We start from the raw sequence: 26,625 nt of genomic DNA on the forward strand, positions 1-26,625 counted from the left end.
CTGCAATAGCAGCTCCTAAGGATACCTGCTCTTTGTTCTGAGCATTATACAAAAATTATACAAAAAGAGTGAGGCCAATCCATTTGTAAAATGACAACAAACAAACAAAGCCCCAAAACTTAGCTCTACCGAGGTCAGTGTATCCATGGTGGTGAAAAGTGGCCCAAAACAGGAGGCACACAAGACAATATAGCTGTTTTGCATGCACCCACCTCTGACTTTCAGGTGCCCCTGCTTTCACTGATGCACCCCTCCCACAGCCACATACTGCCATGCACTCAGTGTTCCCTGTGTATCTCCATTAGAGTATGGACAACAGAATTAGGGCATCAGTGCCCTGGATGGGAATGCGGGGTGCCTAGAGGTTATGTGCACTTGGGATGTAGAGTCTCTACTTGAAAAAGTTTTTTGTAAGTTCCTACTTAAAATCTTGCCTAGCATTCACATATAGACTCTCACTTCACTAAGAAAGGTTAAAGTGTTTGCCTTTTATTCAGAAGACTTGCTCCATTTCCAGGAATACTTTTCCATGTCCATGAAACCAGACAGACTCTAGTCTCATAACAGCACCATCAGTCTACTACAAAAAAAGCAAACAAATCAAAAAAGTTCCATGATGTGATACAGTATAAAGAAACAGCTAATACATTAGAGAAATAAACATCTACATAAACTTATTTAAGTTGCTATAAAACTGACAGTAAGCAATTAAGAGATCAATGAGATTACCAGGTCTGCTAGCTGTTTAAACAAGTCTACATAGGCTGTATCTATATTCTTGTGCTGTTTTTAGGCAGGAGTTTGCACTCAGAATCTAGGTACCTCAATTGTCCACACTGGTGGGCTTTCATACAATTCCCCTACAGCCAGCAGCGTGTATGCAAGCATCTCAAGCTACCTGCCCAGACTCAAGCAGCACTTGCAAAACTGTGAAGATGTATGTAGCCTATTGCTCTCTCCTCCCTATGAATATGGTATTACAGGGTTCATCTGCATATGCCTGGTTAAGAAATAAAACACAGTCAGTTGTGTACTATAACACCTTAAGTAACATGGAATCTTAGATTTTAGAAAAATATTTAAATCATCAGTTCACAAGTAAAAACTATCACTATTACAAAACATCTTGTAATACTAGAATACCTAGCTTGGAAAGAGTTTTGTTCTTATTGCTGTTGCATTTAGTTTTCAGGAGCTGTGTCAGCATGAAGATAGCAGTGGGCTTCCCACTTGTCATAGTCAGCTTGTAAGGGTACTCATAGGAAAGTGTATCTTCCTATTTAATCCTCACGCAATTTTCACATGTTTAGGCTGCCCTGACTTTTCCCAGACGTGTACCTACTTGACATCTGACACTATGCATCAAAACCTCACCCAGCTTTGTTTCATACAACAAATTTCATTTGCAGCCTTTAAATAAAACTTTCACTCCAAAAAGAGTGAACATCAGCACTGGCACCACCTTAGCTACTTGTAAACCCTATAACTGTGTTCTGGCAGCTATCAGATATTAACTCGTTCATTTCATTTTGTTTGGTTTCTTCCTTATTCTCATGGTTGGGTTGCTGTTTTGAATTTCCAGCGTTTTTAGACCTTCTGAGGAAAAACTTTGCCAGTAAGTAACACAATTCAGCCACATTTAAAAGAATGCAAATGCTGGACACAGCAATCATGAAAATAGTGAACACCGTCTTTTCAGTAGGTCGGGAAACAAAGCAGTCTACAGTGTTGGGGCAGGGCCAGGCATTACACTTCATTAAGCGAGGCATTCGGAACCCATCGTACATGAAATAAAACGCGTACATGAAGACTGCTTCAAAGACCAGTCTGAAAAAGATGCTGCTGGTGTACGTCCACCACAAGGAGCCCTCAATACGAAACCTCTGTTTCCGAATTTCTTCAATGTCCTTGAATTCACATTTCTGGTCTCCTTTTCTGAACTGCCTTTTCTTCTCATGCCTCCTGTAAGCCACATGCATGGCCACCAGCAGCGCAGGTGTGGAGACAAAGATCAGCTGCAGGGCCCAGAGTCTGATGTGAGAGATGGGGAAAAAATGGTCATAGCAAACATTTCTGCAGCCAGGCTGAAGCGTGTTGCAGACAAAATCATCTTGTTCATCTCCCCAGACTCTCTCTGCAGCCACAACCAGGATCATGATACGGAAGATGAAGAGGACTGTGAGCCATATCTTCCCAATACTGGTGGAGTGCTTATTTACACCTCCCAAAATGGTATGCAGAGCTCCCCAATCCATGGTCTTGTTTCAATCCTCTGACCTAAGACAAGACAAATAAATAAAACTAAGATTAATCAAGACAGGAAACAAATACCAGCAAGCATGTGGTTTAAAACAAAGGCAATATCATAATTGCAGCACATCCACTGGCTGTGGTAACGTTTTGTTGATGCAGCGGGCTTACCTACAACTAGTCATACATGCTAACCTAATCACATATCAGCAGGTAGTATTTCATCCTGGATTACACACATGGCACCACATTCATTTGACTACTAGGTGTATTTGCCAATGCCACATTAAGTAAGAAAGACAGATGGGAAAATTATGAACACAGCCTTAAATTAAAAGATACAACTTCTAGTAGCTTGATAACAGTAACAAAATTATAGAAGATATCAGCCAAAAGTAAGGCAGATGTTATGTTAAAAATAACATGTTAGAATTCCTATAATAAATCAAAGCCAATGGGTTTATCCTTATCTTTAGAGTGTAAATAACGATTTGAGTACATTCCTTCAATAAAGACAGGCCTTGAGCAACTACTTTTGATGCTCTGCACCTTCCATGAGAAGGTCTGGATAACCTGCATTCCCCAGTTTAAAAAGTGTGACTGCATACTTAGTCAAAGCAAACTCCGCACTAGCTTGAAGCAATGAAAGTAAAATCCTGGTCGTTATCCATCTCCAGTTGGATGTTTAAAATCAATGCTTAAGATTCATACCAAAATTGCTTTTCTTTTCACTAACTACAAAAAGGGCAAGTGGATAAGAGTATAAGGCAAAGGTAATTGGATAAGGACTCCTCCATTGTGAATGCATGTCAGGTTGGAGTCTTCTTCTCATAACACAGACTTTTTTAGTCCTAGATTAGGGGAGATATTTCAGAAGCTGTGAGAGTGCTATAGTCAGCATTTGAAGAGTTCAGACAGGCCAGCAGTAGCTCAGAGACTTTTTCAACAGAACAATATAGTTTCCAGCAAGTATGTTTCAAATTAATTACTATGACTGTACTGTAATGAATTAAGGATTTCACCTTTCAGTCTCCTCAGGAACACCAAAATTGTCTGAATTTTTGCAGCTTCCACAAACAGCTTTTCACAGAGAGCATTCAGAGGCATTCCAGCCCATCTACCCACACCCCTCCACTTCAGATGGATTTACAGAAAATTAGTTTGCAAAGTACTGTGTATTCAAGAAACTGGCACTTCTTTTGCCTATCAGCCAGGACCCTTTAGGAGTGCTCACAGATCTCTTGATTCTAAAATTGCTCATGCAGGTTTTTATTTCACAACTTTGTTAATGTGTTTTTATCTCAGAGCACATATTTCTTTGGCATTTACAGCACATGGCACCAATAAGCAAAATCATCTTTTCAAAGTTGCTTTAAAGAGCAGCTACTAGCAAAAAGGTCATCATATCAATCACAAGATTTTCCTGACTGAGCTGGATCACACCACATAAGGAAGAAAATGATGACAGTATTTTGTAGTTGTCTTTCACGTCACACTCCCATTCTGAGTAATGTCAAATACCTTCCTGGTTTACAGTGAGATCCATATAATCAGGAGGCCACATGCTTTGACTGAGTATCAGTCAAAGTACACAACAGCTCAGAGAAAATGAGGACACTTAATTGTTATGCAACACAATGGTATCTTTTCCTTGAGTTACTGGGATTTAAATGTAATCTCCCTTCACTAGTCCATAAACTACATTTCCCTCAGATCCTGCTGGTTGACTGTGTGGGGTTATACTCCAGGAGGCGAAAACCAAGGGGGAGATCCAAGATCTCCAGGTTGGAGAGAACTTTTCCTGACCCTCCTTCAGGATGCATACAATCCATATAGGCTATTTCCTCTGTATATGACTGAAACCACACAGAAACAGATTTACCTTGCTATCCTACTAGGTCATTTTCTCCTAGAAGAAAGATTCTTTGTTCATTAGCACACAGTTACAGAGAGTCTCTAGGGTTAACAACCTTTGAGAACACCGGAAAGACCCTCAATACCAGAGAACCTTACTAAACTTATCAGCTGGATTTTTAACTGTTTCCACTCCTTTTCTATCATCTGATTGATGAAAATTCTTTCAGAATTTTCCTTTGCAATTATTGCATTGTTTAACAGAGGGACAGTTACAACTTTTTAGTCTTCTCTGTTACTATTACACACATATGGCAATTACAGTACTTTTAAAATGACACTACAGCTAAGTACTATGACTAGAAATACTTATGAACATTTGAAAATAAATCCTGTAGAAGACAGGCACCAGGCAAACAGTGGTATTGTACACATTATCCACCTATCCTGTAACTCCTCCAGAGACCTTACTTTCTTCTCAGTCATTCCATCCTCTCCCTGCCCGTCCCAACCATCTTCTTAGAGTGAAAAGGCTGTGAAGTGAAACCTATGCACCTGCTCCTCATAAGCCTTGTTTCTTAGCTTCACTCACTGCACACCAGTAATGCTGCCATTTTGTTATAACTTCACATGGATTTGTTTCCTCCTCCCTGTGCAGAAGGATATTCAAAATACAAGTTCCACAGTGTATAGCTAGCTCAAGAAGCTCCCCTACTTCTGTTTTCTGCTAAGGTCACACTATAGCTCATGTCCTGTGACTTTGTGGAGGTGCATTATAAAGCAGGCAACTTGTCCATAAGTTTTTCCCAGGACTGGTATGTTTTGGTTGGTTTGGGTTTTTTTAAACCTAATCCATTTCATCATTCTGCTTAACAGTAGACCCACAGATCATCTGAAAAGGACAGCTACATAAAAAACAAACAAAACCCACAACCAAAACAAACAAACAAAAACCCAAAAAAACCACCAACAACAGAAACTCCAGGCTGCAAGTTGCAAGGCATGGGTAAGAATGAGCAGTCAGCAGGAAAGAGGCACTGGCAACACTCCTCTTCATCTGACTTGCACCATATTCTCTGAGTATATTGTGCTTGTTAAGCCAAAAATCTGTGCTTCAATTTTAGCAAAGACATGTCTGTATCTGGATCAAGAAAGAAGAAAAAAGACACCACACTTTGAAGAGGCAGTCTTTTGTCCAGAGTCTCCTGATTACATCTCCTCTCCTTTCCAAAAAAGCCTTTGTCTTTCCTATCTGCCCAAACACTCCTCCCTTCACCCTTCCCACACACCTTACCAAATCTTCCAGCTCTCTCTTCAGCTCCTCCTGCCACCATCCACTGTTCTTCCCACTGCTTGCTGAGCAAGTCACCAACCTTTGCTCCTTCTTGCTCACAGCCTCTCAGGCTTGTTTTGACACTGGTGGAGAGTCATATGACTTCTGGACTACTTCAGAGTGCTACAGGCACTGAGCAGACACCAGTGAAGTCTCACTATCTTCTCCTTGAAAGATTGTAGTGCCACATCCAGGCAGCCTGAATGCCATCCAAATACTTTGGCCACAGTGTTTCCTACTAGCTGGCTTCAAACAGTTTCTCTCAATGCAACTTACGGGATCCAGTAAAGGCAATTCAGACACTGCCAAAGTGTCCTCCCCTCTCCAACAAACAGACACAGTGATCCAAGCAGAATTTAATTTAGTAAGTATGACCCTTCACGCTACTAAAGCCACCAGTGCAGATCACTTCAACTAAACACCTCATAAGGGTTATCTGTACTGATGTGATGGCTCATTTACTCTTTACTCATTCAAAAGCTAGAACCTTGATCATAGGTTATCTGTCTTCCAAATACTTGCTTTCCTTTTCACTAGCAAGTAAAATATTAACTGTCTTGCAGACCAAAGGAGAAGAAAGCAGGAAAATTAAATCCCATGAGTGGGTTGGTAAGTCCTATTTTAATAGGGCCAGTCCAGACACTGTTTCTATGTGAGCAAATCACGCCAAATGCTTACAGAAATAATAGTATTTAGACAGCCAAGGACTTACCTAGTTTGCTGGTACAGAACTCTACAAGAGCACATTAAAGACATGAAAGCTTAGGTGAATTTTGGGGAAAAACTATAAAGTAGGAATGAGGATAGGGATTGGTTATAAAGGAAGAAAATGGGAAGAACAGAAGACAGCTGAAGTTAGCGAGGTTGAATAAGCATTTAGAATTATTTCTAAGAGGGGAGTGCATTAAATGTTAAATTCTCCTTCACAAAAATTGCAACTGGGCATGAAAATAAGCTTTTCCAAGTCTCCACATAGATATCTGTTCTACTACCAGCAGCACCTTCTGTTTCATTCAACAATTAGAGGACCACAGTGGGATATGGTTGTTACAGTTAACAGCTAAAAACAATCATAAAAGATCACCGTGCTTGACTGAAAAGTTAAGTTACAATGGAAACAGTTCTGTTTGATGACACAACATAGCCACATAAGCAGGTGTTTCATTTGGAGTTTGGTTTTTTTTGTTGTTGATTTGTGGGGTTTTTCTCCCCCCCACCCCCCACCCAGTAAGCTAGATAGCAGCAAGAGAAGAACTACAGCTTAACTCCTTCTGTAGTTCTACAGCTTATGGGCAGTACTTTGAGCTCTGTGCTGCCATGGCTAGACTGCCTTCTACTTTAAAGCTAGCTCCTGTAAGCCTACATTAAACCGCAATCACAGCACGGTGCACACACCCAGTGAAAATCCCTGCAAATCATCACTGAGCTCCCCTCTTTATGAGTCTAGCTGGCTTGTTAACAGACACCATTTTCCTTTGTTGAAGACTGTCATACTGGAAATTCATCACTCATTGGCTAAATCCACAGCTGGAATACAGTGAAGATGTAAAAGCAATAGAAGATGTGTCTCTATCACATACATATATGGTTCTTGTGATATAAGATATTACCGAGCAAGAAAAAAAAGTAGTCAAAAGCAAGTAGGACAGTATCTGCTTATACTACAGGAACATCTAGGAGTCCCATTCAAGAAGAGGTCCACAGACCCCTAATTTATGCACAAATTCAGACTATGATCATACCCTTCTTGCCTTCAGTTTGGATACCAATTTACTGTATTGGATTTACACAGAAATTTAGAGGGTATTCACAATGACTTCACCTCCATCAGAATTTTTGTGTTACCATGTACCAGGAGTTATCAGTTTGGGGTGACTTTCCACCACTTTCTGCAGTGCCTCCGGATACTGATAAAAGATCAGCAGACTGCCAAGAAAAAAGTCACTTTATTCCAAGTGGGAATGTGTTAACCAAGATAATCTTTAAGCCAAAAAGCACTGGTCTCAAGTGTTCCTGCTTACCCCCCCAGCTGGGGACAAAGGCAACTCACATACCCAAGAGAAGCAATTTAATGCAGAACTGTTGCAACAGAAAAGCTTCAGAACATCTAAACTAACAGATGTAAAATCATTGCCAAAATTATTTTAAGACCCAACTTCGCACTAGAAGTACTGCTGCACGTTGAGGTCCAACATGCATTCAAATGTGCTGCTGGGACAACCTTCCCTTCAGGTGTTGATCTCAACAGCTGCACTGGAGCAGGAGCTCACAGAGCTAGGTGATAACCAGCACCGAGGTGTCCTAGAGCTGCATAATGCTGTGTCATTATTCAGATTTAAAGAACACCCTAGTCTGTGTTTCAGCAGTTTTGCATCAGCATGCCTCCACCCTGCCAACCTGGCATCTAGTTTACAGCAAGCACTTAAATGCCAGTGTGTAGATTTCGTTATTCCTGCTGCTGAGCTAGTTTTGGGGCTGTACTACAAGAACAGCAGCACTGTCAAGGCTGAAGCAAGAAAGCTTCTAATAAATACAGATTAACATCTTCCAAAAGACAGCATCCTTTCATTTCACCAAGAAAGGTGGGTACACAGGCTACAGCAATCACTTGCTAACTTCCTCAGACTTCCTACCTAATTTGTCAGTCTGCCTCATCCTCAGTTTCCCAGACATTAAACTAGAGATAAAAATCTCACCATCTCACAGGGCTGCTCTCCTGAAATGCTCCACTACATTACAAGCTTCACAGGCTCAATGGACCAAGACAGATAAGTAACAGTTCAAAGCTGGAAGCACCAGGCTTGAATTTAATCATCCAGGATATTTCTGACACCTGTAAAAGAATGCAGCTCCCTACATTGCTATAGCTTTGTCCTAGGGTGACCTAAACCAGGTCAAGCTTTAATGCAGAGTTCAAAATGCAAGAAGACAAAGCTTTGAACTTAGACCTTGGCAACTAAAATCCTTTAATAGGTAGCTTCCAGCTATTTTATTTTTACAGGAGTATATTAAAAACTTCAATGAGTATTCTAGAGTCTTCCAGCTGCATATCAACAACTCTTCTTGTTTCCTAAAAAGCTGAAAAATATCAAAGGAGCAGCCTAACAATCACAAAAGCCTGTGCAATTCTCTCTAGTAGTTATTAAACTTTGTTCTGAACACCTATCTCCAGATCAGAGTGGAAACTGGAGAGGAGAAGAGCCACAACAGAAGGATTACAGTATATCTGATTTGACACAAGAAGAGGCAAAGACTAATCGGGAACAGGAAACCTCTGACAGTTGCGGGTCTGAACACTGCAAGCATTGTTCTTTTCTTCTACTCAAGTTTAGGAAAACAGGGACATTCTTTGCTCTAATTAAAGCCAGCATGAAATCCAGAGAAACCCAACAGATTAGGACCCAATTTGTATGTAGTTATACGTTATTAAAAAATTATGCTACTTAAATATCAGGAGCATTTAAGGGTTCAGTTTCTGCCCACAATGACACCCTTATGACTGTCCCATATTCATGTCCTCATATAAGTTTTAAGTCATTTTCCAAGGATGCTTGGAAGCATTCATACCTGTTTCACCAGCCTGCAAGTGTAACTGGAGATTCCTATCCTCCAGAACACCTCTGCACAAAATTAATTCCACTCATACAAAACAGGAAATCAGAGGTCACACTTGAAGGCATAAAAAGACAGCACAAGTCCTGTTGGAGTTTAGCCTGTCTCAGCCATCTTCCCCTGTAAACCTTTCCTTCAAAGTGTGCTTAAAGCTTCTTACTTTGGAAGAAAGCTGAATTCCTGAGGGCTAGGTCTCCACTGATACAAGTGTCCTATTTCCCATAAATCTTAAAGAAAGTTTTAGAGATACTGTGCCCTGCTTCTGGTCATCAAAATAGTTTTTCAGTTATGACTTTTTAATGTTACTTTTTCTTTTAAGCTTGTTACCTAATTCCTATTTCCATCCCCCTACACCTAGGCAGATGTCTACATTCCCTCTACAAGTCTCTCCTTTCCTCTAAAATTAACAAGCCTCTGTCTTCTTTCACACACAACTCAAACCCTTTTGGAAACATTAATTACACTTATAAAAACTAACATTTTACATGCTCAAGGAAAGCTACAGTGCACTGTGTTTTGTTATTTCATTCATCAAAAGTAAAGTCTTTCCTTTTTAAAACTATTACAGGAAGAAATGCAGGTATACGATAAGGAACAGAATTAGTTTTAACATTCTTTTATCAACTAACAGGAGATGTGCTTCTCTTTTTCTACATTCCTGCTGTTTTGACAGCACTTTATCTCACCTCATATATCATCACTTCAAGCTTTTCCTTACACACACTGGTATTTAGCCAGGTAAGAGTCACAGTTTTCCTTCCAGATACCTCATCAGTCGTCATTAAGTAACAATTAAAATCAGCAAGGAACAGAACAAGGGAAAACATCAAAAGAAAAAACCAGCTTCAACCCATGCTCCTCTTTCACACAGTGTCTGGGACCTCTGACTTAACTGCAAGTGTTCACAATAATCCATTTGTAAAAGCATCTTCTTTACTCGCAAGTACCCACGGAGGTTATGCAGTGACTGTGACAAACTTGCACATATAACTCAAAGTGCTGTTATTTTTCCAGTTACTAAGATAGTCTGCTATACATTTTTCATGTACAATTACTTTTTTTGCACAAAATAAATAAGGCTGCCCAAATAATCTACCTGGGTTGCACATCAAAGGATGTAAAACAGCAACACTGTCACAGGCCTAGCTTCAGCAAATTGAGAGAAGTGGCCCTGTCAGGACAGAATCAATTTCTCCAGAGAAGTATGATAATTCATGGGGTTTTACAGTCCCATTTTTAAGTTCTGATATACATAATCCTACCAGTCATGAGACTGACAGTTCTGGGAACCATCTGAAGTCGCCTAGAAACACTGACATGCAGTACAGATGTAACCTCATGGCTCTGGAAATGTGCTGAAAAGCCCGCCTGGAAATTTACATTACAATGCCTAGTTGACACGTGGAGATACCACCTTCTTCCAGGCTGAGGCTCCTTCCACATTGCTCTCTAAGGCAGATCTAACCCAATCACACACACATCCTCCTGCCTATTCTCTTTTCTCTGGGGCTCCTCAAAGGATGTATCTGGCAAGCAGGATTTCCAGGCTAAGCAGTGGAGGCCAAGAAACGTTAACAATTACATAACTCCTTTAACAAAATTAAGGATGAAAATATATTTTATTCTGCTTTTAACTCAGTGTACACACATACGCTGTGGTGATCCCAAATCAATCTGGACCCAAACCCTCAGTATTTCATATAGGACACAGCCATAAATTATCAAAGTTATAAAACCTGCATTTAAAAGAGCATTCTTAAGAAAAAAAGGCCACTTCCTTCTTGCAACCCTCTATCTGTTGTCTCAAGAGTATTTTCAGGCCACATGGTGAAAACTAATGGGATACACGACAAGGAAATAATTCCCGTGTTGAGAACAGGGGAGAGATTCTTCAGCATGAGAGACTGTGAAAGTAACACCCAATGTAGGAAAGCCTGGTGACGGAAAAGCCAGTCATGCCCAAAACATGCCCAGCACCTAGCTAGTGCCAGGCACTAAGCAAGCACTCCTGCCCTTACTCCAGCAGGGCCTTCATGTTTTATTTAAAACTGTAAGTACTCATTCTTTGTGCCAGCCCCGATACTCAGAAATTCATTTATTTCTGACTCACACCTCATTTCCTACTGCCCCTGTAATTTTAAGGAATGTTTCCAGCGTGTGATCAGACACTCACAGGACCTGTCAGTTTTACTGATGCAAGCTGTTTACCTTCCCGCAGCTCTCTTAACATCTGTAGGCGTGTCGCAAATTACCTGTAATTGCAGGAACCTTGATTTTGCCTGGTGTCGTGGCTGGTCGTACGTACTTCACATAACGCGCTCACAGAGAGCTGCCGGGAGGTGAAAAAAGATTTCGCCGTAAGTTAAACGCGTAACCAACAGAGACACGAGCATTCCCAACCAAAACTGCTCGCGGGCTTCGAGCGCTCCCCGTGACGCTCAAGCAGAGGACGGGAAGCGAAGAGCGCCCATGCCGAGCAGGGTAAATCCGGCCGGGGCAGGGTAAATCCTGCCGGGGCAGGGTGGGCAGCGCACACGGCGGCTCCGCGCCCGGCCCCGCTCTTTCCCCGGCGGGCAGCGCCACCAGAGCTCCCGGCGGCGGCACCGCCGCAGCCCCGGCCCCGCAACAAGTGCGGCCTCAGCTGCCCCTCCGGGCCCCTTCCCTCCTTCCCTTCCCGCCGCGCCCCTCACCTGCCTCAGCGGGGCCCGCTGCTGAGGGGCGCTCACCCCGCCGGGAGCTGGCGGCGCCGCGGCCGGGCTGCGCCGATCAACGTGGCTCCGCCGGTGGCTGCGGAGCGGGCGGCCCCGGCCTCGCCGCCCCGGAGCTTTAAGGTCCCTCCCCGTTCACCTGCAGCCGCTTTTAACCCGCCCCTCGCCCGCCCCTGCCCGCGCCCCGCTCCTCCGGCCGCCCGCGGAGGCGGCGGTGGGAAGCCGGGGCGGGGCCCGTCCCCGCCGCTCTACCCCGCCGAGGGGGCTGCGCCTATCGGGGCTTCCAAGGTGAGGAGCTAAGAGCCAAAAAAAGGGGTGGGCAGGGCTTGTGTCTGCCCCGGGGCAGCTTTCTGCCGCGAAGGGGCTGGTCTGGGGTTGCGGGGAAGACCCTGAGGGGAAGAGAGATCAAGGTGACAGTAGATGCATGGGGTCTTTTCAGGGGAAACGCATATCTATTTAAGATAACAGGGAATAGATAGTCTGATAGTGTTTCCATCTTGAGGAATCCAGGTAGTCAGAGGGGCCTTGGGACAGAAAAAAAGCCTGGTCTTCTCTCCTGGAAATCATTAAAAGAGCTACTGGCCAAACACAGAGGGAAGAGCCAGTAGTTTCTGACTTATTGAGGTTTGTTTTCCAAGTGCGATTGAAATGCTAGAGCAGTGCCCTGCAGACTCTCCGGCTTTCACGGAGATGTGCATATTTGCCAGGGCAAAGACCTATTTTGGAGAGTTTTCAGTTTCCAAGGAATACAGTTGCTGAGGAAACAATTCACTTTAGGTTCAAAAATCCCTGCCCAAAACTGTGTGCCCTGTCTTGCACACAAGCACATCAAATTAAGTAAATGGTTTGTAAACCTCTTAACTAAATTTCCAAAGAAAATGTACACCACAACTGGACTAACAGGACATTTGCTCTGACTTCAGGTGAAAACTCTTGCGTTTGTGTGTGTTTGGAGTATAAGGACTCAATTGATAAATTATTTCCAACTAAGTTCTACTGCCTTGTCTTTCCGCCTTCTAGAATACGAGTAATCCCTGGGGAAATCTTTAGCAAAAATCAGTTACTTAATTTTGATTTCACATTCAGGAAGAAGAGGTAGGAATTTCTAGCACAAACAGAATACTTGAAAGATAAGAAATTGTCATCAGCTGTACTTTAAACATTAGCCTCTGTCTCTGTGCTTCTTATCTTTTCTCCCACCCTTTCTTACCCATGCAGTTAGATCCATAGAACCTGTACATTAGGACCCCAGGAAAATTCATGTTGGAAGAGATCTGAGGAGGCTTGTAATCCAACTTATTGGGCAAAGCTGGATCAGCTCTGGGACCATTCATTAGTTATACCCCACCCAGGGGAAACCCAGGGAAATTGGTTCACTGCAGTAGCTGTAGGACCAGGCCCAAGGTATATGTATGACGTGATGCTGAACTAGACCTGCAATAAATATCTGAGGGCTGAGTTTACCTGTGCTCACTGACTTCTGTGGGAGTTGTGTGTTCAGATGATGTTCAAGGTCCACGTGTATGGTGTGTGTGAGGAAGGGAGCTGGCTCTGGGCCTGGTCATGCATCTGCACTTTGCAAAAGGGAAAGCCCATCTCTTAGTGGAAGAAAAGCTGTAGAAGAGACATCTGGAACTCATGTGTTGTTCTCTCTCCAGTCACCTTCCAGCTTGATTTTTTGACCTTGAAAAAGTGAAATGTGTCCTTTTAAGGTGAGACATACTTTAAACATTGGCTATGTTTAACTGCAGCAGAGAATTTTAAGTTTTGTGCTGTCCTTGCTAGGCTGTGTTTGCCACCGAAAAGAAGTTTGGTGGTTTGTTTTTTTTTCAGTAAGAGAAATATTGTGAAAATAGAAATCAAAAATGTAAGTCTTATGAGGAGTAGCTTGAGGGAGATGGGGGTGTTTAGCCTGTAGAACAGGAGGCTCCCAGGAGACCTTTTTTCTCTGTACAACTGCCTTAAGGGAGGTTGTTGTGAGGTGGGGCATCTTCTCCCAGACAGCCAATGACAGGAGATGAGGACACAGCCTCAAGCTGCACCAGGAGATAGTGAGGTTGGGCATCAGGAAGAAGTTATTCACTGAAGTGTTGGCCAGACATTGGAAGAGGCTGTCCAGAGTGGTGGTGGAGTCACCACCCCTGGAAATGTTCAAGAAACTACTGGACATGGAACTTAGTGACATGGTTCAGTTGACATGGTGTTGGTCAAAGGTTGAACTCAATGATCTTGAAGGTCTTTTCCATGAAAAGCTAGTGGAAACAAGGCCCCATGGGTCTCACAGTTGCCTAAAGGCAGATAAGCCTAAAGGAGGTATGCCATGGGCAGTGTGGAGCTCTTGGAGGTGCCTTATATCAAGTCTTCACTGCACTGCCTTCAGGAGTGTCACAGTTGGAGGCCAACACCTGGTGTTCCTCCCAAGGCAGAAGCACCCAGTTTTGACAGCAAAGAAAAGTCTTAAATGATATTCTGTGTTTCCAGTATTAGATAGTATCAAACTATCTATTCCCTAGACACTGGGGAGCACCAGGTGAATGAGTGACAGGGAGAAAAAGACCAGGTTCTCCTCTACTGGGTAATTCTTTAATATCTCATTTGTTGAATGACATTTCTCTTACCCAGTAGCATCAGCACCCTCTCTGAATGATGAATGATGACTCAAGGGACACTAGAAAACAAAAGGAATGGGAGATTTAAGGACTGGAAGTCCTAGTGTTAATCACAGTGTTTCTTCTTTATTTATGAGGGTAAAAGGGCATATATTTAGTAATACATGCCACTTAGTAAACAGAGTTAAATTGTACTTATTCCTTTACAGATAAGGAATTTTTTCTTTAGCTAGCTTATAGAAATATAGTGAATTATTTTGCTAGCACATAAAAATTATTGTTTGATAAAACTGTGAAATAAATACATGTGAATTGATTACTTTGAATTCTGACAGCCCCTTCTCCTGCAGTGCACTGTAATACAGGTTTTCTTTATTGACATGATTTTAAAGTAAAAAGTGAGAAGAAGGTAATGGATAAACATAAACCCCATCCATTACTGACAAATAAACAAAGAGAAAAATAAAGTTACAGGGTTCAGAAATTTTGTGTCACTAGATGCCTCACAAGATAATGCAGTTTGAAAATACTTTTTTTTTTTTTTTTTTTTGAAAATAGAGTTATCACACATCCTATTGACCAAAACTAGCTTTAGGTATAAAGCCCAAATTTAGGATAAGGTCAGCCTCTTTGATAGTGCATGTTAATGTCTAGAAGGTCATCAACACAGTCAAGGTCATAATCACAATCACTGACTGTCCTGTAGAGCATTTAAATTATGCTTTTCGAAATATTAGCATGGGTCAAGTTTTTCTTCTGAGACTTATAAACCAGATTCTGAAACTACTAGAACTGTTGACTGAAATTTTAAGCTGATTTTTATGTTCTTCATTAGACTGAAGATTTGTATAAGAACAAGTCCAACTGCTCAGTCTTAATATTATTCAGAAGGGATAAAAGAGGAGGAAAAAAAGCCAAACCCCCAGGAAGTTTCTTTTCCATTTTTCCATGGCAGACGGCTGCTCAAACACTGTGGTGCAGACTGGAAGCAGGAGGTTTTTCTTCTTGAAAATTTCTGTTTCCTTTCCAAACCTTCACATCTCTAATTAGACCCTTTTTGCCTTCTGACTATTTAGTAGTTCAGAGCAGGGAAAAGAAAATTATGTCCAGTCCTTCAGTGTGAAACTGTTGTGGCACTGTGTTTCAAAGTTCACGCTGTCCTTTGGCATATTTATTAGGACACAACAGGGATACATATAGTACTGATAATATATACTAAGTCTTGGACCAAGCCCATCTTTGTTGTATACTGCTCAGAAAGCTGTTCTTCTTCAGCTTTTCAGTTTAATTTGCTGATCAGCATTCTACGGGACTTGTGTTAGCCCTGATTTACACACTCTGGGCAAATCCCAGGACCTCATCTAGCCAGAAAAAAACACCTGAAGAGTCATTTCCTTTTCAATATAATTACTTTAATGATAATGTGTAGTATGATAAAGGTTGCCCATGCAATATCCCTGTTCATTAACTATTGCAGCAAGTCAGGCATTTGTACTGCCTAGAAAAGTAGAAGGTTTTTTTCACCTGCAAGGGCCTTGCAGGTGCCTGAGAGAATGATTATGATTGTACTTCTCTTAAATAATGGGCAGATGGCTGTCTTCCTCATCTTTTTGACCTCAGGTTGTCCTTATCAATGACACCTTCCCTTTTTTATTTTCAGCTCACTGATATGCATGAAAAGTCCCAAGAGAAACATACCAGCTACTTTCCTGCTAAGGGAACTTGGCGATCTTAGGGATGTCCCCTACTTGTGGAGAGAGAAGGAACAGGAGAGAACAAAAAAAAAACAAAACAAAAAAAAACAAACTCCAAAAACCCTTTAATCCCAAATGATATAGGGAAGCAACAAAAGGGGATGAAAATATTCTTAACATTGCCAGTACATGACCAGCCTGATTCACACCAATCCACATTAATTTACACTTTTTAATGTCAAAATGGGAATGGGCAGGTGTTTCAGTACGTAGCCATGTTCTTCCAGGATGCTCTTGGAAAATGTACCTCTCCTGTATGCCAGTTAGGATAGACTAACCCATTGTCAGGCACCCATCAAAGCCTCTCCATTTCTTAAGCTGACAGCTCCGGATATCCAGCATCAGCCTGATTTGAAAGGCAGAGCTTTCTTCATCCTGAGGCAGCCTAGTAATTTCTGCAACACTATTGCTAATTTGGAAGCTGACAGTTTGCATCTCCCCACCCCTTTGGTTTATTACAAGCATTTCATCAGACTGGCTGTAGACTGCCGTGTCCTTCTGCGCTCTGGGCAGGGGGGGACAAGCAAGGCTGTCAGCAGCAATGCTCAGTTGCTGTGGTGATGTTCCTCCTGGAGCAGGCAGCTGCAGCAAGTCCCCCACCCTGGTGGCACCTAGCCCAGGCTCTGGATGGACCTGTGGAGGCTTCCAGCTGATTTAATTGGTTCATTGTTCCCTGGTTTGATGTAATAAATTCATTGTTCCCCAGTTCAACTTAATTGAGTCATTGTTACCCGATTTAACTGACTGATTGCTGCCTGACTTGATTTAATTAATTACTGCCTGACTTGCTGAATAAGCAAGCTCCTGCTGCCAGCTGCCAGAATGGCTCATGGCTCCTAATCTGTGCTGTCTACCTCAGCCCCTGGTCCTATACCAACCTGCACTTCTCCTGGGACCTGCTCACTGTTCTGCTCCAGCCACATCCTCTGTTACCTTCCCTTTTCTGTTCCCATAGCTTGTCCCCTACCCAAGGAGCTCCTCTAACTCACCCTCTAATTCTCATTTCCATTCTCCTCTGATTTTTCCTGTCTTCAGCCCTGGGACTACCTCCACTTTTCCTCCTGGAGTTCTCACCACTGTGTCTCACAGCAGCTGTCCCTGCTTTGATTCCTCTAAAGCTGCTCTTGAGTTCCCTTGAAGGCTTTGCATTTCACTTGTTTCATGCATGACAGATTGCCCTTCCTATAGCAGGATTTTTTTGTATCCTATTCTGTGCAGGAATCCTACAAAGGCATCAGCACTTGTCCAGTGCTCTCTTTCCTTCATTTCCACTACTTGCCTGTACCCATTTTTTTCTTCCTTTAAGGTGTCATCCAGAAGACCCTCTCTCCTCTTGTTGCATGTTATCTAGCATCCTCTAGGCTCTTGGCTCTTTTTAATCCATTCCCTGCCCCAGATCTATTCACTTGCTTTGAGATTTCTGTGTTCACTGTAAGGGTATCTTCCCTGATTGCTCCTTCTCTTTAGCCTGTTGTTTTCACTTAAGATGTTCTGATGGTAGTTCAGGTTTCTTGCTGACTCTCCACTTTCTGGCCCTTACTTCATTCCCCAATCTCCCCAGATCTCTTTAATTTATCTTTCTGTGTTTCACTGTCTCCGTTCAGCAGAAACATGAGATATAGCTAAATCTTGTCCTCTTTTCTCTGCTGTTCTGCTCCACATTCCATCTGATATCAATCAGGGAGCAGGCACACACTTGTTTAAGCAGAGAATTACTCTTCTCCAAAGTAATTGTGTCAAGGTGTAAGTCTGAATTTATATTAATGCTCAGCATGAGCCCATACCTCTCCATGACCACTTTGGTTCAGTGCATAGAGGTGAGGTCAGCTTTGCCCATGCTGTCTGTCCAGTATGCACAACATCTTGTGTGAGCAGATATCCTTTCTGGCTTTGCATTGTCCAGGCCTTGTTGGCCATGACATACTTCCTGCTCATCTGCACTGTCTTTATTTATCCATTTTTCATTCTAATGTATCGGAAGAAGGCTCAGGAATGAGTGCTTGTCTCTCCAGTGTAAGCACCATCATTCAGTTGCCTGCTGACATCTGGCTTCTGTGTTGTGGGAATAGATACAGGGTGCTTCCCCTCCTTCCTCTGGCTCTCACTTTTTCACTGGTTTGTTGTTTTCTTGAAGAGAGAGTCTGATTGTCCACAAAGACACCTCTTTCCCCCTCAAGTCTTTAAGGAACCTTCACTCCTAGAATCACAGAATCGTTTAGATTGGAAAAGACCTACAAGATCATCGAGTCCAACCTTTGACTGAGCACCGCTTTGTCAACTAAACCATAGCATGATGTGCCATGTCCAGTTGTTTCTTGAGAGCTTCCAGGGAGGGTGACCCCACCACCTCCTTGGGCAGCCTGTTCCAGTGCCTGACCACCCTTTCAGTGCAGAAACCTACACTGCATGGCTGAGGGTCTTCCATGTCACTTGCAGTGAGTTAATCTCTCTCTGCTTTTTTTTTTCATGCATGTAAAAGCCACTGTATTCCTTGGGCATTTTTGTTCAAACCCTTCTGGGTTTCATGGCAGATTCCATTGATTTCAAATAGCTAAAACCCTTGGAAGGTTTTTAGGAGCTCAGGAGAGCTCAGTCTTTGAGTTTTGGGGCTTGTTTTTTTGTTGGTGTCTTATGGATTCTTTGGTGGGATTTTTTTCTTTAAACTCAGTCACATTTCAGTTTATTTCTTTTTTTTACAGTCTCCTAAAACTGAGTGCAGTTCTCTTAAGTTTCTCCCAGCATGTTAGGGAGAATAATCAGCTTTTTTGTACCCTATTTAATGCAACTCAGCCATATTTCTGCTGCTCTAACATCCATTCTTTTCTCTCTATAGGCAATTCCCTTTGAATTCATCTTTGCAGTTCCTCTCCTGCTGTTAGTTTCTGCACATTTGTTAATTTACAGAGGCTATCAGACTTTGCAGATGATACAGATACTGGCAATCCCTCTCACATTACTGGGATATGAAGGTATGACACCCAGTCCTGTTCCCATGAAAGCTGGTGCCAAACCTCCCATAAAATGTTATGAGAACAGGACTGGGCCTCAGAATCTTCATTCCATTCTCCATGATGGCAATTAAAATAACATCAAAATTAGAAACAGAATTAGCAGGTGCCAGACTCTTCTTGTTATCTTCCATCTTCTGTGTTTGGCAAGACGTTTTTCTGATAGTGGTTGCATTCACTGAATTCGTATATACAAAATATGAGTGCTTCAGGCTTTTCATAGTGCAGAGCACATGTTAAGAAAAATTGAGGACTCTCTTCAATGTACAGTCTGCCTTTCCATTTGTAATGGCAAAGAACTCCCATGGCAAAACCAGTGCTGCATAGATGGCTAAACACTATTTGTGTCCTTTTACCTTTATTTGGTGTGAAGCATATAATCTTTTTCTAAAATGTTAATGACTGACTGAAATTATTCCCTTTTTCAGCCCCACCCTGCACTTCAGCTAATTCTGCCCTTTGGGAAAACACTGATATGAAGCACACTTCCTTCAGAAATGAAGTTGGATCTGTGTAAGTAATCTAATCAGAATTTTCAATTGGTATAATTATAGTGATATAATTATCATGTGTTAGTGTGTGCTAATAAATACAAGAAATAAAACCCCAAAAGTTTTACAAGATTATTTATGAAAGTAGTTTTATCTCAAACTGAGAAACAAACACAAAATCAGATGTGGAAACATTTTGATGCACTAGCATGCAGGGAAGAATTGCAGTGCATTGTGAGATGCTCGTCACGATGCAGTCGTGAAAGGCAGAACTGGCTATGCACTGGGAGGTAGCTGAGGTCTCTTTTCTCCACATTTGGAAATCTGAAGAATTTTCTGTCTTCCTCTGTATTAATCCAGTAGGTTTCCTTCTTCTGCATTTCAAATTACAGAGCTGTGGTGAAGGACACAGGACAACTTCTAAAATGCCAACACATAGTTAACATGAGTACAGGGCGCTGAAAAGTCGGTATCCTACACACATAACCTTAGAGATACATGTTAACAAAAAGACCTCTCCCTCCTATGCATGCTAAGAATACCATCAGCAAATTTCACCACAGTACGTTCAGGAGTTGAAAATTCTCCAGATAAATCATGTTGGTAATTATGTTCTGTGTCTCTGGGCAGGGGTGGTTGAATAGCCCTAATTTGGAAAGTATTTGTTAGACTCTTCTGAAAGAAGGTCAACTTCCAAGAAGCAAGAGGGGCCTCATGAGGGGCATCTTGTAGAGGCCACATTTCAAAGGCTAGGTCAGGGTGTTGTTGGTGTGTTATGGGTTCTATGCTTTCTGTGGGTTCTGTGTTATGGGTTCTGCATAGGTCTTAGAAAATTAATGAACATAGATGACAGCAGAATTTGGACAAAGGAGTTTAACCACTTATATCTGCTTCTACTTTACAGCCTGTAAGAGACATGAATTTGGGAAAGAATATATAAATACAAAGCTATATAAAAATACAAGTTGTCCATTTGCCTTACTGGCTCAGTCAGGCAGAGTAAATTATATAACCCTTTAGTTCAGCTGCTTCACTGTCACTGGATCTAGATTCACCACTAAAAAAAATGGTCTTCCTCTATGATTTGCCTTTTATTTTCTGCTCCAACTATTTTTTTTTCTGAAACGCATTTACAATGTTTTATGCAGCTTTGCAAAGAACAGTGAACTGTGTTCTATGGGACAGAGGCTCTGTAAATTAACCCTTAAATGTGAGCTGATAAAGGCCTACAGGATTTAGCCTTAGAAACACAGTGAGGGTGGAAACTTAAGAAATGCAGCACAAGAGTCAAAATTTATTAGCTGCTAAGTTCTCAAATGACTTGTCTTCTTCAAATGTTTTGTTCTCTATGATTGTTTAGAACCTGCATAATTCCATAGTGTCACTGCTTTCATATATTCTTTATGCTTTTTTGTACACTTTAGCTGTGGAAGGCCATGGTTTCTATCAGCAAAAAGGATGATTGTGGTTAAAATGTATTTATGGGCCTTTGACTGCCCCATCACTTGGTAACTGCAGTTGCATATTCACTTTCAGAGGTATAATTAGTAATGAGAAAATAGTTTCAAGTATTATTAGTTACATTGACGTTTTCACTTTGTAATGATCATGTCTGAGAAATGCTGTCATTTACCTTCCTATTGGAAGTGTCACAACTAATGTCAATCTTCAGAGCTCCAGGTGTACATTTACCTTGATGCCTCTGGAGTGCTGAGGGTCTGACATGGATGTTTCCATAAATCCACAAAATGCTTCACAGGGACCTTGAATAAGCGGGTAACCTGCCTACATGTTTGCAGAAACAAGCCTCAATGAGTAACTGACATCAATCTCAAGCCAATGTGATAGAAATGCACAAGTATCAATGCTGTTGTCATGTGCCAAATATTACTTAATATCTTTGGCCAGATTGGAAAAATGGCTTCCTGCTGGTACAGAATGGAAACCTCAGCAGTAATTAATATTTTTCGTCATGTCTTAAAGGAAACATTCTCCATTAATTTGCTGTCTACTCCCAGACTTCCAAGTTGAAAAAGGAGCAGGCTCTCCCAGAACTTCCCATGTCTCCCCAGGCAATTAGGCCAAGGATCCTATGCTGTCTCTATCTTAAAAGATGCTGGGCTTCCAAAACATGGCAAGGGCTTTCATTACCTTCCTCCTCACCTCCCTTGCACCGTAGCAATGAAATGAGAGGGCAGGTAAAAGCTTGCCTTGAAAACATTACGTTTAACTGTGATGAGGCCCATGGAACTCCAGAGGGGTCTCATGGCTCATATCCTCCCAAGTTCTTCTTTCTCTGCTCCCACACATTGTGCTGCTTCTCACTTGGGGTGTGTCACTGGTCTTTGCACCTTCTAGGCCAAGAAGGTGTTTTTCCCTGTTCTCGCAAGCATTTTGATTATCTAAGCAGTTCAACAAGCAGTGGCAAAATAATAATGAGTTTCCATGAGTTACTCCAAATGGATTGTGACTTTGATTTAATGATTTGCCACAATGGAGTGCAAGATTTTGCTATGTCAGCTACTGGATTAGAGCAGGAGTCATTCCCAGCACGTGCCCACAGGAGCATCTCCACTGTGAAATTCTTTAATCACTCCTCGCACAAACTGAGTAAATGTGACTCAGCAACATGAGCGGAAAGCTAGCAGCATTTTCCTGCTCAAGCACCATTGTCCCCAGCCCCACCACTTGCCTAACTTTTGAAAAAATTAAGTTATGGAGATGGAGTGAAGGTCTTGACAAACCTCTTCCTTTCAGGAGACAATCACTAAGTTAGGCTGCCAGTTGCTGCAGAAAGAGAAAGGAGGAAGGGATTTTTCCAGCTTTCATCCCTCCTGCGTTAATTCTCCGTTCCCATCAATTGAAGACACTGAGATAATCTTTCCTCTAGTGCCAGAATCCCCAGATGGGTAGGTCAAGGTAGTCAAGCCAGTTTTGTCAGAATAGTCCCAGTTCAAATCACAGCCTTTCTTTAATTTGGTCAGGTACAACTCATACCTCATGGCCTGTACAAGATCCTACGTGAAGAAGTAAGAAATATATCCTTTGCCCCACAGGACATAATTACAGTAATCCCATGGGGTGTCCCTCTATCCCCTGGGCTGCTGTGAGAGACAAGGTGCTGAGATCAGCCAGCAACTCTTAGCACGCTGCTGAACCCATTAGTATTATCTAAGAGTTTTCATTCAGCCAACTCTATTGACTTTCAGTGGCCAGTGAGTGCCTCTCATCTAACTCCTGCTCAGCAGAATGGGATGGTCTCTGCTTAGCCAGTGTCTCCCATCAGACATTCCAGTTAGGATTACACCTAAGGACAGCCTATCCCATCAAAAACCACCTCAGGCCACAGCTGTTCCTAGGTAACCATGGGCTAACATGCCAACCTGCTCCCCCTGTCCAGATGCCCATCCAGCCTTCTCCTCTCTTCTTCACCAGTGTGGCCAGAGAGGCGTCAGCTGAGTGGGCAGAGGTTGGGCAATGCAGGACATAGTCATACCCTCTGCTTTGCCTGGTTTGGCATGATGACATTATTTTCTGGGGCAGCAGGAAGATCTAGGGAGCATCTGTGGTTCATGACGGAAGCAATCGTCAGTTTTTTCTGCTGCTTTGGGTGCATGTCTGTGTGGTAATCTGCAGTGTGGGGATTACCAAACTGACTCAGGTCATGGGAAGCCTTGTCCCATGACACAAAGGTCCCCACTGAGTCTGTGCTAGACACGTTTAGGTTACAGGAGAACCTCTTTCTTCACCATCCAGCAAACCAGTTTTTCTCCTAAGGAAGGACTCTTCCCATTTATCCCAACCTTCTGCCAAGCGATGAATGGACTCCTGCTTACCTTGTCCTGACAGTCATGCCCTTTGTTTTGTGTGCTGGCTAACATCTCTGAAATTCTGGCGCTCAGCAGTTTGGATGTTTTGGATTGGTTTTAGTGGATGAGATAACACAGCCTGACTATGACCTCCTATGGCTGCAAACCTCCAGCCTCATGGGTGTCCTCCCACTGTGGGATCTTCCTACCTTGCTGTGTAGAGTGAAGAAGGGAGGTCATCCATTGGAAACTGCCTTCTGTTCTTCCTTCCCTCACTGCATGCAGCAAAATTGTTGTCCTTCCACCATGGTCAAGGTGTGCTATGGCTGCAGGGGAGGGAAGATTTGCCTCTTAGCTATGAAACTAGATTTGCTTTAGTTGTAGATTATTCTCCACCTAATGTAAACAGTCAGGAAATGTGTTTTGGACTATGGAGTTCAGCTTCTCCGTATAAGATTTTCAGCGACTCATCTTGGCTGGGATTGGAGAGATAGGATAGAGAGGAGAGACCATCAACTGAATGGAATCATCAAATTGCTCCTGACATAAATCATGTGAAAAAATCCATATGAAAGCCAAGTGAAAGGCAGACAAAAAGAAATGTTATGCTGTGCTCTGGTTATCTGTGTGGTCTTCTGCCACAGGATAGGGACAGGCAAGTATGAAATTAGATTGGCAGCCATCAACGGCCATTAAGTCTCCATTAAAATGGACACTTAATAATGTGTAGAAGAACTGACTCAGATTTTGATGCTGTCTTTCAATTTAGGATCGATGCCTGTGTAGATTACGTGGCACATTTGCCAGACGAGTTCTCATAGAATATAGATGTTAATAGAGCGGATAATTATTTGTATTTTGTGCCAAGCCAAAAGCCATGTTATGGAAAGGTTTTAAATACAAGTTTAACAAAATTATACAAATCAGAAATGAAAACAGGAAGATTGATCAATGTGTAAAAGATGAGTCACATCTAACTCAAGATTGCTTCCTTTTTTATGTGAGTTGCTTTAAATTTAACAAAGAAAATCCTCTAACAGTAGTTTTCAATCTGGGCAGGCAAAGGCTTCAGCTATTGAAAAAACAGTGATCTCCTGCACAGAAAGAATATGCAAATAGTCCCCAGTGGGAGTTTTGGAGGGCAAGATCTGCTGATACTTAGCCACATCCCTGTTCTGGTGTTTCTTCGTCTCCCTGCAGAATATGGGGCTGCTGAAAGCAAGCTCTTTTCTGGGCTGTTTCTCTGTGCTGCAGGGCTGATGCATTGCTCTGAGGTGCTCAGGGTATGAGGGGGAAGCAGGGTGCCTATGAAGCCTTTTAGCTCTTCACAAGCATAAACATTTCTGTTTAACTTCCAGAATCCCTCTTCCCTCAGGGGAAACTGCTGCTTGTTTCTCTTTTTCCAGTGGATGTGAGAGCAGGCCTGTAATTACTGGCACTCCCTTCCAGTGGAGGCATTTTTCTTGGTTTAAGAGATTCTGAATTTTTAAAAAGGAAACATGAGACTGTTTCATTAAACCTTCTGTATTTTATGTGAGCAGAAGAGTTTTCTGCACACATTTTATATCATCAGAGCCTTGAACATGAGTGACTTCTTCTTTACCCAGTACTTCATATACAACTCTGCTCTTTCTTCAGCCACGAAATAGCCACACCAATGAGAAAACAAAAGTCATTGCCTACCTATAAAACTAATAGTAAATTTGCAAAATCAGAGTACAAAGCAGAACTAAATAGCTGCTCTTTCCCTCTTTTTAAGAGAGATGAGTCTTGCACATAAAATCCACATCCCAACTGTAAGCAGGAAGGAGAGCTGCAATGCACAAACATCCAGAGGACTGGGGTTGTCAGGTGCCTCTGTGATGTTTCCCAGCATGGCCCATACCCTATGAGGACAATCCTTATCCAGCAGCCCAAGACCCAGCTGCTGCAAGCACTTGAGAGTCTCACCTCCAGGAGGGACTCTGCCTTCTTCTGGGGTGCAGAGCCATGGCTGACACAGGCAGCTGCTGGGTCAGCAAAAGGACTGAAATTCGTGCCTCCAAAACCTGTATCATGGACCATGCCACAAGCTACACAGGATTAGAAACTATTTTTTCATCTTGATGGTTTGCTACCTAGAGTCACGTCCTGTCAAATAGTGCCAAGACCTATCTTTCCACTTCTTCTCTTCCCTCAAGGAGCCTATTTTATTTTTCCTTTCTTCCATTAAAAAAAGAAAAACTGTCCTGAAAACAATTCAGCCTTACTGAAGTGGATACAATCCAACTAAAGCCCAAGCTCTGAAACATCAGATTTCCCCCCCATCTTTGAGGGCATTCAGGTCCTCCCTATGCTAAGCACTGGGGCTCTGAGTCCATCTCATCAGCATGTAGTGGAGTTCAGAGAGGGAATCGGACCGGCTTTTGTTTCATATGCCTCTGTAGCTTTGTGGTGACACAGATCACCTCCCATGTATTGGCAATGCAGAGGCCTTCCATACCCTGTTGGGAAATCACACATCCGCTTGGTTTCCCTGCTCAGTTTCCCAGCCTAACCCCAGAGAACAAGTGTTCCCTGGGACTTTTCCTTGGGGGACACTGTGGCATGAGGCAGGAAGGAGTTTTGAGAAAGAAAACTTTACATGAGCTACTTATGTGTGACCTTGATCCCCTTTCCAAAGTCAGGATGGTACTTTAACCTTGGCATTTTGGCTGGCTGGGGGCTGGTGGTGCCACTCAGCTTGTACCTACAGGCTTCCAGACTGCTCTGGAGCACTCCAAGTTCTCATCCACAGTTCTTGTCCTGCAGGTCACAATCTCCCAAGCTAAAACCTTGGCACAGAGCAGCCTGATCCCTGTGGGCCTGGTGGAAAGTTTGCACTAATTGAAAGAATAATGGCACATATCAGACCCATAGTGAGGAGGGAGCAAAGGAACTTACTGAAGAAAGCAAATCCTAACAAGTATGGGATACTAATTTTAAGTAGTAATTCACACATTACTTAGTGCTTAAGGGCAAAATTCATGCCGCCCAAGATACTTTCCTAAGTTTGCAAAGCATGGCATTTGCAACAGAGCAAATAGCTACATTTTAACACTTTTCATGTCCACAAAGATGTTGCTGTAACCCATACCACATCAGACATTCGCAAGGCAAGAGCATTATATGGGAATACGTTTTAGTGTTGTAAAGAAGATTCCAGAGGAGACCCATTC

General features: G+C 42.5%; 1 protein-coding gene and 1 long non-coding RNA gene across 9 annotated transcripts in view; one reads left to right on the top strand and one right to left on the bottom strand.

Annotated features, from left to right (window-relative positions):
• Positions 1-468: 468 nt before the first annotated feature.
• Positions 469-11,842, bottom strand: LOC103827308 (gap junction beta-6 protein). Of its 2 annotated transcripts, none has more exons than XM_009102815.4 (3): positions 11,740-11,842; positions 11,302-11,378; positions 469-2,277 (listed from the first exon to the last, which is right to left on the bottom strand). In XM_009102815.4, exon 3 carries the CDS (start codon positions 2,253-2,255, stop codon positions 1,464-1,466), a length of 792 nt encoding a protein of 263 aa, XP_009101063.1. In that variant the 5' UTR covers positions 2,256-2,277; positions 11,302-11,378; positions 11,740-11,842; the 3' UTR covers positions 469-1,463. The 2 variants fall into 2 exon arrangements, with proteins under 2 accessions (XP_009101063.1, XP_050826673.1); XM_050970716.1 differs by having other exon boundaries at positions 11,258-11,378.
• Positions 11,843-11,948: 106 nt separating this feature from the next.
• Positions 11,949-26,625, top strand: part of LOC127059219 (uncharacterized) — a 78,910-nt gene continuing 64,233 nt past the window's right edge. For all 7 annotated transcript variants that reach the window (XR_007776836.1, XR_007776832.1, XR_007776834.1 and 4 more), the window contains exons 1-2: positions 11,949-12,045; positions 19,557-19,641. This is a non-coding gene — a long non-coding RNA (uncharacterized LOC127059219). The remainder of the gene's footprint in view (positions 12,046-19,556; positions 19,642-26,625) is intronic.

The sequence above is a fragment of the Serinus canaria genome, chromosome 1 (assembly GCF_022539315.1).
Source record: "Serinus canaria isolate serCan28SL12 chromosome 1, serCan2020, whole genome shotgun sequence".
NCBI lineage: Eukaryota > Metazoa > Chordata > Aves > Passeriformes > Fringillidae > Serinus > Serinus canaria.

Coding starts and splice junctions, on each gene's coding strand:
- LOC103827308 (XM_009102815.4), bottom strand. CDS start 2,255: ATGGATTGGGGAGCTCTGCATACCATTTTGGGAGGTGTAAATAAGCAC.